The sequence below is a fragment of the Anolis sagrei genome, chromosome X, assembly GCF_037176765.1.
Source record: "Anolis sagrei isolate rAnoSag1 chromosome X, rAnoSag1.mat, whole genome shotgun sequence".
Lineage (NCBI taxonomy): Eukaryota > Metazoa > Chordata > Lepidosauria > Squamata > Dactyloidae > Anolis > Anolis sagrei.
This window is the reverse complement of record NC_090034.1, coordinates 66,501,506-66,516,282: the sequence shown is the minus strand read 5'-3', so window position 1 is coordinate 66,516,282 and position 14,777 is coordinate 66,501,506. Positions and strand designations below refer to the sequence as shown.

Genomic DNA, 14,777 nt, shown 5'->3' with positions numbered 1-14,777 from the left:
AAATAATAAAATAAATGTAATAAAATGATAATAGTGTGAAATGTAAATGTAATAATACTGATAATAAAGTAAAATAATAAATGTAATAAAAATAATACTAATAACAGAAAATAATAAATAACTTTGACTCGAGTATAACCCGAGGGGAGCTTTTTCAGCCTAAAATGGGCGTTGAAAAACTAGGCTTATGCTCGAGTATATACAGTATTTAATCTGGTTTTGTTTAGTATTTTTTTTAAAAAAAAATTAAATACTGTTTTGAAATTCATCTTACAGTACATCACTTTGGTGGTGCAATGGGTTAAACCCTTGTGCCGGCAAGACTGAAGACTGACAAGTCAGAGGTTCGAATCCGGGGAGACCACAGATGAGCTCCCTCTGTCAGCTCCGCTCCCCATGCGGGGAGATGAGAGAAGCCTCCCAGAATGATTGTAAAACATCAAAACATCCAGGCGTCCCCTGGGCAACGTCCCTGAAGACAACAATTCTCTCACACCAGAAGCGACTTGCAGTTTCTCAAGTCACTCCTGACACACACACACACACACACACAAACTTTGGTGGGCAGAGAAATAATTTATAAAACAGATACTATATAAAATTTGATGAACACCACGTCAACTACTCCACACAGTGAGCACACAAATAATAAAAATAAAGTCACCTCAATCAAATTACTCCCAATTTTCAGAGACAGAACATAAATCCCTGGGATTTTCTTCTCCACTATTTTCTTAATGTAACCCATGCTTTCAGGATTGCAACAGCTATCACCTACAATTTAAGAAAAAAGAAAGAGCAAGAAGATTATTAATCATGAAATCAGTCCTCCTTTGAACAATTTGACAGCTCACTAATGTAGACTTAATTCAATTCATGTGCAATTGGGGTGCATGGCAGTCCCATGGCCAAATCTCAACTTCGGAGAGTAACCAATCTGATTAGAGAATGAACTTTTGGTTGCTCTTTCTTGCAACATCAAATGTTTGGACTGAAATGAAACCATGTCAGAAAGCACATTCATAGATGCCTTAATGAGATACTTAAGGAGCTGCTGTAAAGAAAAAAGGGGGATTTATTTATTTATTTATTTCCTACTAGCCGTCCCCTGCCACGCGTTGCTGTGGCCCACATGGTGGTTCTGTGTGGGAGGTTTGGCCCAATTCTATCGTTGGTGGAGTTCAGAAAGTTCTGTGATTGTAGGTGAACTATAAATCCCAGCAACTACAACTCCCAAATGTCAAGATTCTATTTTCCCCAAACTCCACCAGTGTTCACATTTGGGCATATTGAGTATTCGTGTAGAGTTTGGTCCAGATCCATCATTGTTTGAGTCCACAGTGATCTCTGGATGTAGGTGAACTACAACTTCAAAACCAAAGGACACTGCCCACAAAACACTTCCAGTATTTTCTGTTGGTCATGGGAGAACTGTGTGCCAAGTTTGGTCCAATTCCATCGTTGGTGGGGTTCAGAATGCTCTTTGATTGTAGATGAACTATAAATCCCAGCAACTACAACTCCCAAATGGCAAAATCAAATTTGAGTGAAGAACATACATTGGGTTGTTAGGTGTCTTGTGTCCAAATTTGGTGTCAATTCGTCCAGTGGTTTTGAGTTCTGTTAACCCCGCAAACAAACATTACATTTTTATTTATATAGATATTTATACCCCGCCCTTCTCCCCCAACATCTTCAGCTCTTTGGAGGAAAGACAGTGATGTGAAAGTAAGAAACACAGCAAAATACATTCTGGCCTCTAGACCAGAATATGGAGAATGGAAGACTTCAGAAAGAAGTCTTCTTTCTTGGATCCTGTGCAGAGAGAAAGAATCTATATAAATAAAAATGTAATGTTTTGTTGAATCCCTGGGTTGTTGTAGGTTTTTTCGGGCTGTATGGCCATGGTCTAGAGGCATTCTCTCCTGACGTTTCGCCTGTATCTAAGGCAAGCATCCTCAGAGGTAGTGAGGTCTGTTGGAACTAGGAAAAAGGGTTGATATATCTGTGGAATGTCCAGGGTGAGACAAAGAACTCTTGTCTGCCTGAAGCTAGGTGTGAATGTTTCAACTGACCACCTTGATTAGCATACAATGGGCAAACTGTGCCTGGAACAAACTTTTTTTGAGAGGTAATTAGATGTCCCTGCCTGCTTCCTCTCTGTTGTTGTGCCGTTGCAATTTTAGAGTTTTTAAATACTGGTAGCCAGATTTTGTTCATTTTCATGGTTTTCTCCTTTCTGTTGAAATTGTCCACATGCTTGTGTATTTCAATGGCTTCTCTGTGTAGTAGGTGGTTGTGAGAGTGGTCACCCTGGTCATGCCACAGATATATAAACATATATATATATAGGTTTTTTTCGGGGTGTATGGCCATGGTCTAGACTAGAGGCATTCTCTCCTGACGTTTCGCCTGCATCTATGCCAAGCATCCTCAGAGGTAGTGAGGTCTGTTGGAACTAGGAAAAAGGGTTTATATATCTGTGGAATGACCAGGGTGGGACAAAGGACTCTTGTCTGCTGGAGCTAGATATATAAACAACGACACAGCCTAACTTTGTTTGTTTTTTTACTTTATATGAATGGCTTTGGACAATAACCAGAAAGTCAGCTGCCTCCACCTTCAGTATTGCTAATACTTTGTGCATGACATGAATTTAGATCACCAGCTACAGAATATTAATGGCAGTGATATGGCTGTATTAAGAAATATAAAACACACACATATGCTGTATGTATAAGAACATTGAAATACAGGAAACAAAGGAAATTAGATTCTTAAATGCAGTAGCTAGAGGAATATTCAGGAGGTCTGTTCAATGTAAAGGCAAGAGCCTGAGCTGTTGAATCTGTAAATTCCAGGTACCTGCCATGGGCTGACACCAGCCAAAAGGAAGGAGAGTGGTAGGGGCCTCTTGGTTGATGGGCTGAAAATGTAATGTCTATCTATAACCATCTTAAAGTGCTTTAGGAAAACAACTGATGTATGTACCATATCGTGAGACGGTCAAAGGTTATCTCTGTGACGAGAAATGACAATGCATATAACTTTGCCTGCATGTAACAGGAATGTATAAAAGTAGAAAAATGTCTTTGTTCAAGGCTCTACCTTTTGGAATTGATTTCCAGCAGAGACTGGAAATCAGCTGGTAAATACAGTATATACTCGAGTATAAGCCAACCTGAATATAAGTCGAGGCACCTAATTTTACCACAAAGAACTGGGAAAATGAATTAACTCGAGTATAAGCCAAGGGGTGGGGAATGCAGCAGCTACAGGTAAATTTTAAAAATAAAATAAATAGCAATAAAATTACATTAATTGAGGCATCCGCAGTTAAATGTTTTTGAATATTTACATAAAATTGTAATTTAAGATAAGACTGTCAAACTCTGATTAAGCAATTATTCTAACCTTCTTCAATGTAAATGTGCTTATGTATTCTTCCAATAATAATAAAGAGTAATATAATAAATGTAATAATAATAGGATAAAATAATGTAAATGTCATAATAACAGTAATAATAGGTAAAAGGTAAAGATTTTCCCCTGACATTAAGTCCAGTTGTGTCCGACTCTGGGGTGTGGTGCTCATCTCCATTTCTAAGCTGAAGAGCCGGCATTGTCTGTAAACACCTCCAAGGTCTGGTAGCCAACATGACTTCATGGAGCGTCGTTACCTTCCCGCCAGAGCAGCACCTATTGATCTACTCACATTTGCATGTTTTTGAACTGCTAGGTTGGCAGAAGGTGGGGCTGACAGTAGAAGCTTACGCCGCTCCCTGGATTCGAACCTGCAACCTTTCGGTCAGCAAGTTTACCAGCTCCGTGGTTTAACCCATTGTGCCACCGGGGGCTCCAGTAATAATCAAGTAATAATAACAACAATAATAAAGTAAAAAATAAATGTAATAATATAGTAAATTGATAAATGTAATAATAAGAATAATAAGAATAAGAATAAAATAATAAATATAATAATAATAATAATAATAACAACAACAACAGAGTAAAATAATAAATAACCTTGATTATAAGCCAAGGGAGACTTTTTCAGCCTAAAAAAGGGCTGAAATATTAGGCTTATACGCAAGTATATACAGTAAATTGTGTTTTATTTTCAAGCCTCAGAAACTGTCTCGTTTGGTTTCGCTACTCATCCTACATCAGCAGCAGAGAGAGTACCTCCTTAAGTCTAGATTCCTGAGAATTTATCAGGGAACTTCAAGTAAAGCTTGCAACAAGAATCCTGTGCAAAAATCTGTCCACTGCTGCCAGTTCATAGCCCTGAGACAGGTAGACAAATGGTCTGACTCATTATAGCCAGCCCTCCACATTTGCAGGTTTCATTTTTGCAGATTTGATTAATATGTTCTCTGCAAAAATCTTTAGGTCCTCCAGCAAGACTCTATGGCCAAGTTCCAACATAAAGTTCTCCTTTAGGACCTAAAGCTTCCTGGAGAGATAATTTCTCTAGGCCAGTGGTTCTGAACCTTTCTAATGCTGCGACCCCTTAATACAGTTCCTCATGTTGTGGTGACCCCCAATCATATAATTATTTTTATTGCTACTTCATAACTGTAATTTTGCTACTGTTATGAATTGTAATGTCCATATCTGATATGCAGATGTATTTTCATTCACTGGACCAAATTTGGCACAAATACTCGCTATGCCCAAATCTGAATACTGGTGGGGGGGGGAGGGGTGGATTTTGTCATTTGGGAGTTGGGAGTTGCTGGGATTTATAGTTAACCTACAATCACAGAGCATTCTGAAATCCACCAACAATGGAATTGAACCAAACTTGGCACACAGAACTACCATGACCAACAGAAAATACTGGTTTGGTGAGCACTGACCTTGAGTTTTGGAGTTGTAGTTCATCTACACCCAGAAAGCACTGTAAACTCAAACAATGGTGGATCTGGGTCAAACCTGGCACAAATACTCAATATGCCCAAATGTTTGGGGAAAATAGACCTTGACATTTAGGAGCTGTAATTGCTGAGATTTATAGTTCACCTACAATCAAAGAGCATTCTGAACCCTACCAACAATAGAATTGGGCCAAACTTCCCACACAGAATCTCCATGACCAACAAAAATACTGTGTTTTCTGGTGGTCTTTGATGACTCCTCTGACACCCCCTTGTGACACCTCCCAGGGTCCCGACCTCCAGGTTGAGAAACGCTGCTCTAGACATTTGTTAGGACTTCAACATGATTCTATGGTCAACATCTAGAAGTGCCGTTATCTCCGATTTAAAAAATGTGAGTTTTTTTGTGATTTTCACACTTTTGTGGGGATCTTGTATCCCAAATGCCAGCAAATGTGGAAGGCTGCCTTCATATGGCAACTTCCTATATCCGTACATACATGATCTTTTGTGTGTGCATATTCAGCAGCAAGTGGGTGTACTCAAGTGCATCTGTATCTTAACATTAAAGTGTTTGGAATATTTTAGATGGGCCTTGATCACCCAGCTTCAACCCACGGCAATTCAGCTTTCCCCTTCCATAATCCAATTATAGTGAGTCAGGTGTAAAGGGCAGACTGACGCCAGATCAGGTTTCATGAAGCCTCTTCCTATTTCTCACCACCTATTATTTCATGCATCAAATATTGTTTCCCAATTATCTTAAGACCAGGCGTGGGAATTATGCTCACTTTAAATTATAGCCTTTACTCCTGCACTTCTAATACTTTCAAGAATCTCTTCAAAATAATGCCTTACCATTGCTATTTATTTATTCTCTTCTAGAGTTATTATGTGTACAGATGTGCCTTCAAATTGCTTGTCAACTTATGGCAACTCCATGAATTGCATAGAGGAATCTTCAGAAGTGGCTTTGCAAGCGCCTTCCTCTGTAATACCAGGTGCACCTGACAGCACCTGGTATTCATTGGCAGCTTCTGTCCAAATCCTAACCAGAGCTGACCTTTCTTAGGGCACTTCCAGACAACACCAAATTGCAGGCTTTAATAAGAGGCAAAAAAAATCCTGGGACATCAGAAGTGGTCCATATACAGACCTGTTTGTTCCAGGATTTCTGCCTCCGTGGCCCACACTTCCTGTGTTGCGTGATTTAAAGGCTCCCAAGATGGCCACCGTGGGACTGCTGCCCGAAATTTCGGTAGTTTTTTTTTAAATTAAGACGCGAACATGCAAAGATGCAAATCATTGTATAAGCTCTGTTCCTTGGTAGGGTCATCTGTGCAGACAGGGTGTTGTTCCTGGGTTATACATGTCTGTTCCTGATTGTTCTTATTGTGAAAAGATGTACAACATTGACTAGGGGGCCACAACTTTGTCCTACCAGAGAAAATGTGCCCGCCATACTTTTCATGAAGATCCTGGCACAGAAACAAAATTTTCACATTCTACTCAACTGTCACCTTCTTTCTAAGAACCAACCAATCAGGAACAAACATCTAAAACCCAGGAACAAACCTTCTCACCACCACCCCCCACCCCCACCCCGGAGCAAGCATTCATTCAAATGCCAAACACAGTCATAAATAGAATACATTTAAAACAATTCATTAAAAACATTTTTTTTAATTACATAGGTTTAAAGACAGAGTCCGGGTCAGTCCATTATCATTCATATCACTTGAGTCTAATTCTCAATTGCTGTCTCTACTGTTCGAACATTTGGTCAAATAACCAGGTTTGAGTTTCTTTCTAAAGGACAGGAGGGAGGGGGCCAATCTGATGTCACTGGGAAGAGAGTTCCATAGGTGAGGGTGGCCCCACCACTGAGAAGGCCCTGTCCCTCGCCCCCACCAGTCCTAAAAGATACGTATTTTTGGCTCAGAACTGGGATATTCCCGCACCTGAAATTCTCGCGTTTTTTGCCGTTTGTAGCAATTGCGTCTGGCCACCCTCCCATTTGCTGTAGAAGCTCTTGGAATAAAGGTACTCTATGGACAGGCCCTCTGTTTCCAAGGCACACTGAGAAACAAAGGACTTTATGAGTTCAGTTTTAGTACAGACCTTGCACTTTGAGATATGTGATCACATGATCAGAGGGAGCCCCCGGTAGTACAGTGGATTAAACCCCTGTGCCGGCAGGACTGAAGGTCGCAGGTTCGAATCCGGGGAGAGCGCGGATGCGCTCCCTCTATCAGCTCCAGCTCCTCATGCGGGGACATGAGAGAAGCCTCCCACAAGGATGATAAAACATCAAATCATCCTGGCATCCCCTGGGCAATGTCCTTGCAGATGGCCAATTCTCTCACACCAGAAGCGACTAGCAGTTTCTCAAATCGCTTCTGACACGACAAAAAAACCCAACATGATCAGAGTATATGTTCCTTAATTCTCATGGACATCTACCAGCCTATCCCACTATTTTGCTCCTGAAGGATTTCACAAGCCTGAACTAGATCTAATTTCACTCTAGAATGCAGCAAAAGCAACAAGAGACTGACTTGGTTGGTAGAAAGTTATTTAAATGTCATACAGCTTGTCACTTTCATTCTGATAACAATACAGTATCCACTTCATAAATAGGGAACTGAAAACCAACAACTATTTCCTGGTTTGATCTCACTTTCCTTTTGACTCTCAGGAAAGAAATCCATGAAGCCTTTACTCCCTTAAAACCTTTACTCCCTTTTGAAGCCTTTACTCCCTTTTGAAATAGACAGGTAGAGTGGCTTTTTCAAAAAGTGTGTTCATTGTTGAACCAATACTTGAACTCAGGTCCATGCAACAAGTTGCAACTAAATCACACTTGTTTTGCCAATTATGTATATTAATGCACCTCTTGTTTGATGAAAGCCATAGCATATTTTAGGCATGCCTACTCAGAACTAAGTGCGACAGTGTTGCATAGTGCTTTGATAATGATCGCGAGAGATCAAGATTCAATTTCCTCTTCAGCCACAGAAACCCACTGGGTAACCTTAGTCATACACTTTCAGCCCCAGAAAACCCAGTGGTAAGATCACCGTAAGTCAGAAACAACCTTAAGGCATACAATTACAACAATAAAAGAACTAAATCACTCTGAGCTGTACACACAAATAGCATTACAACAGAGTTACAACATCAATCACTCCTATTTTAAGTTATGTTAATTTGATCTATGTACTATTGTTTTTTGTATTGTTTTAACTGTTACTTGCTGTAAGCCGCACTAAGTCCCTTCCAGGAGAGGGGGCGGGATATAAAGAAAACATTATTATTATTATTATTATTATTATTATTATTATCCTTATCATTAGCTAGAAGGCTGGTGACACCAAATAGAAACCTGACAAACCAACAGTTATTGTGCCAGCATTGTGCAGGGGCAACAACTATAAATCAAAATATGTAACCAATATAATAATAAACTGCATAACCGGTAATTATAAAGGTGCTTATGGTAAGAATTTCTGAGATGTTAAGTGTCTCAAAATGTTGTGGGGGGTTGTCTATAACAACTGAAATGATTCAACTCTGGCATCACCCACCAAGGATGCATCTACACTGTAGAATTAATGCAGTTTAGCACCATTGTTAATGAGGATAATAATAATAATAATAATAATAATAACAACAACATTAATAAATCACCTTTATTTATATCCCACTTTTTTCCCTCACCGTACCCAAAGTAGCTTACAATATATTAATGTCATACAGACAACAATCCAAATACATATATCCAGGCCAAAAAAACAATTAATAAATATGCATCTTAAAATGGACAAATCAAAACAATATACATTCATGTGACATCATGTTGAGTTATACTGCACTTTGCTCCAGTCAATGATATTATGGCACTTTTTTAGCACTTCAAACTAAATTTCTTCACTGAAGACATGTCTAAACATGAAGTTCTTAATTGATTCTTAAAAGAAGAAAGGGAGGGAGCTGTTTTAATTTCTTTTGGGGGGCGGCCACTGAAAAGGTCCTCTCCCTCATCGTTGTGAACCGTAGTGGCAGAAATGAAAGAAAGGCCTCCCCTGGTGATCTTAAGGACTGGGCAGTTTGGTATGAGGAGATGTGATTAGATAAGTAAGTTGGGCATGAACCATTTATGGCTTTAAAGGTAAAAAACAGCACCTTGAGCTGGGCTCAGAAACAAATTGATAGCCAGTGAAGGTGTTGTAGAAGATGAGTTGGGTGCTCCCTGGTTCCAGCACCTGTGAATAGCCTGGCTGCAGCTCTTTGGACTAGTTGAAGTTTCCAAGCACTCTTCATGGGCAGCCCCATTACAGTAGTCTAGGTGGGATGTACCTAAGGCATGGACTACCATAGCCAAGTCTGGCTTCTCAAGGTAGGGGTGCAGCTGGCACACAAGTTTTAATTGTGCAAAGGCCCTCCTGGCCACCGTCAAAACCTGGACCTCCAAGCTTAGCGCTGAGTCCAGGATGATCCCCAAGCTGCAGACCTGTGATTTCAGGGGGAGTGTGACCCCCATCTAACACAGGTTGCCGTCCTATACCCTGATCTACCTTATAACTGATAAGGAGGACCGCTGTCTTCTCTGGATTCAATTTCAATTTGTTTGATATTGGATTCTGGGAGTTGTGGTTTTGTGGGGCTCCAGCAATCTTGGGTAGAGAAGGCTACACACTTTGTAAAACTGCAATTCCAACTATTCAGGAGCATTCAGCTAGGGCAATTAAAATGGTGTCTAACTGTGTTCATTCTACAACAGAGTTTCTCAACCTGGGGGTTGGGACGATGGGGGGTCATGAGGGGGTGTCAGAGAGGTCGCCAAAGACCATCAGAAAACAGAGTATTTTCTGTTGGTCATGGGGGTTCTGTGTAGGCATGTTTGGCCCCATTCTATTATTGGTGGGGTTCAGAATGCCCTTTGATTGTAGGTGAACTATAAATCCCAGCAACAACAACTCTTAAATGTCAAGGTCTATTTTCCCCCAAACTCCACCAGTGTTCACATTTGGGCATATTGAGTATTTGTGCCAAGTTTGGTGCAGATCCACCACTGTGCTCTCTGGATGTAGGTGAAGTACAACTCCCAAACTCAAGGTCAATGCCCACCAAACCCTTCCAGCATTTTCTGTTGCTCATGGGAGTTCTCTGTGCCAAGTTTGGTTCAATTCCATTGTTGGTGGAGTTCAGAATACTCTTTGATTGTAGGTGAACTATAAATCCCAGCAACTACAAGTCACAAATGACAAAATCAACCCTCCCAACCCCACCAGTATTCAAATTTGGGTGTATTGGGTATTTGTGCTAAATTTGGTCCAGTGAAGGAAAATACATCCTGCATATCAGATATTTACATTACGATTCATAACAGTAGCAAAACTACAGTTATGAAGTAGCAACGAAAATAATTTTATGGTTGGGGGTCACCACAACATGAGGAGCTGTGTTAAGGGGTCACGGCATTAGGAAGGTTGAGAAACACTGTTCTACTGTGTAGCTGCACCCCAAGTTTACCAGACCTGTCAAACTCTCAGAACAGGAAGTGCATGTACCACATTCTACTGTCATGCAGTTTCTATGAACAGACCTGAGCAGACATAATCAATCCCCTACTAAGGAATTTACCTCCAAGTTCAGAAAAATCTTCCCCATGTGACCTTGGCAGTTGCCAAGTTTCTTTCTGAGGCAGCCAAACTTAGACATTTCCCAATTTTAGACACAGGCTGAAAATCTTTTACCTATGTTTTTAGCCAACTTGTGTTTTAAGCAATTTTAACTGTTGTTAATTTTACCCATCTGTGTGCTCAAGCAACAGGTTGTTCTTAATCTCATTGCCTGCATACCTTGAGGCTGAAACACGCCGGCACTTCTTTTTAGCTTTTTACCCTTGTTTTTAGCCAACATGTATTTTAAGCAGCTTATGTTGTTCATTCGTTCAGTCGTTTCCGACTCTTCGTGACCTCATGGACCAGCCCACGCCAGAGCTCCCTGTCGGCTGTCACCTCCCCCAGCTCCTTCAGAGTCAAGCCAGTCACTTCAAGGATGCCATCCAGCCATCTTGCCCTTGGTCGGCCCCTCTTCCCTTTTCCTTCCATTTTCCCCAGCACAATTGTCTTCTCTAAGCTTTCCTGTCTCTTCATGATGTGGCCAAAGTACTTCAACTTTGTCTCTAATATCCTTCCCTCCAATGAGCAGTCGGCCTTTATTTCCTGAAGTATGGACTGGTTGGATCTTCTCGCAGTCCAAGGCACTCACAGAACTTTCCTCTAGCACCGCAGTTCAAAAGCATCTCTCACCCTTTGCTCAGCCTTCCCTATGATCCAGCTCTCACATCCGTAGGTGACTATGAGGAATACCATTGAATCATAGAATCATAGAATCAAAGAGTTGGAAGAGACCTCATGGGCCATCCAGTCCAACCCCCTGCCAAGAAGCAGGAATAAATAAATTGCTTTATTTATTTATTTATGGCAAAGTCCCAAAGGGGACTCAGAGCGGCTTACAAGATATATTTTCATACAATATATTATATTATTACCATAGTACAATATCAGTATTATATATTACTATATTGCACTATACCATTATATTGTAATATTATTAGTAATATTACATGTAATGTAAATATATAATTATAATTATAATATTCTAATATTATTACTATTACTATTATTATTACATAGCTTTAATTACGCGGATCTTCGTTGCCAGTGTGATGTCTCTACTCTTCACTATGTTATCGAGATTGGACATTGCTCTTCTCATAAGGAGTAAGCATCTCCTGATTTCCTGACTGCAGTCTGCGTCTGCAGTAATCTTTACACCTAAAAATACAAAGTCTGTCACTGCCTCCACGTTTTCTCCCTCTGTTTCCCAGTTGTCAATCATTCTTGTTGCCATAATCTTGGTTTTTTTGATGTTTAACTGCAACCCAGCTTTTGCGCTTATACTGTTTGCAAATTTTATCCACTAGATGTATCATTACCTATATAACTTGTATGCTACAGTGTAATATACGGTTCTGGCCCAGCTTACTTGTCCGAATGCATCTGCTTCTATGTCCCAACTCATAACTTAAGATCATCCGGGGAGGCCCTGCTCTCGCTCCCGCCAACATCGCAAACGCGGCTGGCGGGGACGAGAGACAGGGCCTTCTCGGCTGTAGCCCCCAGCCTGTGGAACGCGCTTCCAAATGAAATACGATCGACCCCATCCCTCCTGGCATTCAGGAAGAAATTAAAATCTTGGTTTTGGGACCAGGCTTTCGGACAATAAACATAAAGCAGCACTTTGACTGGAAATGGATTGGCAAGACGATATGTATGAGGATACGGTTTTATGGTTCTATCAGTGGGTTTGCGGACTGAGTATTGTTTTAATGACTTATGATAATTTGGTTATAATTAACTGCTATTGTTTTAACTCTGCATGTATTTATGGTTTTAGACTGTGTTATTGATTGTGGCATCAAATTGCTGCCTTTGTTAGCCGCTCTGTAAATAAATAAAAATAAATAATTAGGGTCTCTGGACCATTTTATTAATAATCTATATAAATAAAAATGTAAAGTTCGTTTGTGGGATTAACAGAACTCAAAAACCACTGGAGCAATGGACACCAATTTTGAACACAATACACCTAACAACCCAATGTATGTCCTTCACTCAAAAAATTAATTTTGTCATTTGGGAGTTATAGTTGCTGGGATTTATAGTTCACCTACAATCAAAGAACTCCACCAATGATGGAACTGAACCAAACATGTCACACAGGACACCCATGATCAACAGAAAACACTACAACGGTTTGGTGGGCACTGACCTTGAGTTTGGGAGTTGTAGTCCATCTACATCCAGAGAGCACTGTGGACTCAAACAATAATGGATCTGGACCAAACTTGGCATGAATATTCTATATGCCCAAATATTAACACAGATGCAGTTTGGGGGAAATAGACCTTCACATTTGGGATTTGTAGTTACTGGGATTTATAGTTCACCAACAACCAAAGAGCATTCTGAACCCTCCAAATGACAGAATTGGGGCAAACCTCCCACACAGAACCCCATGACCAATAGAAAATACTTAAGGCCATCCAGTCCAACTCCCTTCACCAGGGCAAGAAAACGTAATCAAATCCTGTTTACCCACAAGCATAAAAAAATTACATATATTAGAAAATACTCTATTTTCCAGATCACCAGACGGCCACAGCAACGCATGGCAGGGGACGGCTACCAGGCCTGTAGCGAGGGGGTGGTTTTAGGGGTTCAACCCCCCCCCCCGAAATGTTTCAGATTTTTTTAAAAAACCCACTTTACTCATGAATATTAACTGGTTAACCAAATCCCCATGCTAAGGCTATGAGATGCAAAAAAATTAAGAGTCCCTCCAGAACTACAAGCACTACCTCAAGCAAATATTTATTTATTTATTTATTTATGTATTATTCGAACTTATATGCCGCCACTCCCCTGGGGCTTGGAACGGCTTACAAGAACAGGCTAAAATCGAACACAATTTTAAAAAATTTAAAAACAGCAATATCAGAGATCAAAGGCCCGTCGAAACAGGTATGTCTTACATGACCTGAGGAAAGCTGATAAGTCCCGCAAGGCACGGACTTCAGGTGGCAGAGTATTCCAGAGTGATGGTGCCACTGCTGTGAAGGCTCTGCGTCTGGTTGCTGTTAGACGCAAGGTCTTGACACTGGGAATTTCCAATAGATCTTGGTCCTCAGAATGGAGGGATCTCTGGGGTTGGTAGGGGGTGAGGCGGTCCCTCAGGTACATTGGCCACAGACCATGCAAGGCCTTAAATATTGACAATTTATTCACACTGTCATTACTTGCAGCAATAGCCGATGTAGTGAAGCAACCAAGTTGGGTGTGTTTGTGTGTTGAATGCTCTCATTAAGGAGGCCAGACTTGGTGGAGGTGGTTGACACGTGAGGAGCTGCAGGCTATTGAAGGCTGCTCTGCTCCCTGCTGTGCTCTTTGCTTCAGCGTGAGCTAGAAGGCAGGTTTCAACCTGCCCCTGCAAAATTTTCACCCCCCCCCTGAAAATTTCAACCCCTCCCGAATTTTTTTTCTGGCTACGGCCCTGACGGCTACTAATATATATATATATGTTTCAGAAGCATTCTCTTCCGACATTTCGCCAGCATCTATGGCAGGCATCCTCAGAAGTTGTAAAGTCTCAGGCCTCACAACTTCTGAGGATGCCTGTCATAGGTGCAGGCGAAAAGTCAGGAGAGAATGCTTCTGGAACATGGCCATACAGCCCGGAAAACTCACAACAACCTTGCGATTCCGGCCATGAAAGCCTTTTCAGAGCTGTCTCACAGGTTTCAGAGTAAAGCGGTTTCCTTTACTTTAATTTCTGGAACAAATCTTCCCTCAGAGGACAAAACGTGAATTGGGGGCGCTGGTACTCACCCATGCCGTGCCAAATCACCAGAGGCACCGGTATCGCCCGGCTCTCCAACTCTATCCGGCAAAAGGCTCCTGAGAACAGCAGACAAGACACAAACAACCTGATCGACGCCATCTTGGCTGTATCACATGATCTCCGCCTCGAGACAGGGAGGAAACGGCGTCACGTGACCAAACGCCTTCCAAGAGGCTGTGTTTTGAAGGAGGCTGCAAAATTGCAATACTTATGGCAATCATAGCTCAAGAAGCAGGGGCAATGGGAACGGAGGAAGAAATGCAATGTCTCTCCAGGAACATGGGCTTCCCATCCCTGTTTTGCAACGAGGCATTGCTAGATGTCCAACTGGAGGAGGCTCCTGTGCCTTGCATAGAATATTAGCGTAGGAAGAGACCTCGTGGGCCATCCAATCCAACCTCCTGCCAAGAAGCAGGAATTTTGCAT

The 14,777-nt window shown here is 41.2% G+C and overlaps 1 protein-coding gene across 1 annotated transcript in view; it reads right to left on the bottom strand.

Moving 5' to 3' along the window:
- Positions 1-14,483, bottom strand: part of PPT1 (palmitoyl-protein thioesterase 1) — a 34,487-nt gene extending 20,004 nt beyond the window's left edge. Inside the window, exons 1-2 of the mRNA XM_060784618.2 lie at positions 14,339-14,483; positions 665-774 (exon numbers count right to left, since the gene is read on the bottom strand). Coding sequence (XP_060640601.1) covers positions 665-774; positions 14,339-14,450 — 222 coding nt within the window. The 5' untranslated portion in view covers positions 14,451-14,483. The remainder of the gene's footprint in view (positions 1-664; positions 775-14,338) is intronic.
- Between the last annotated feature and the right edge of the window lie 294 nt (positions 14,484-14,777).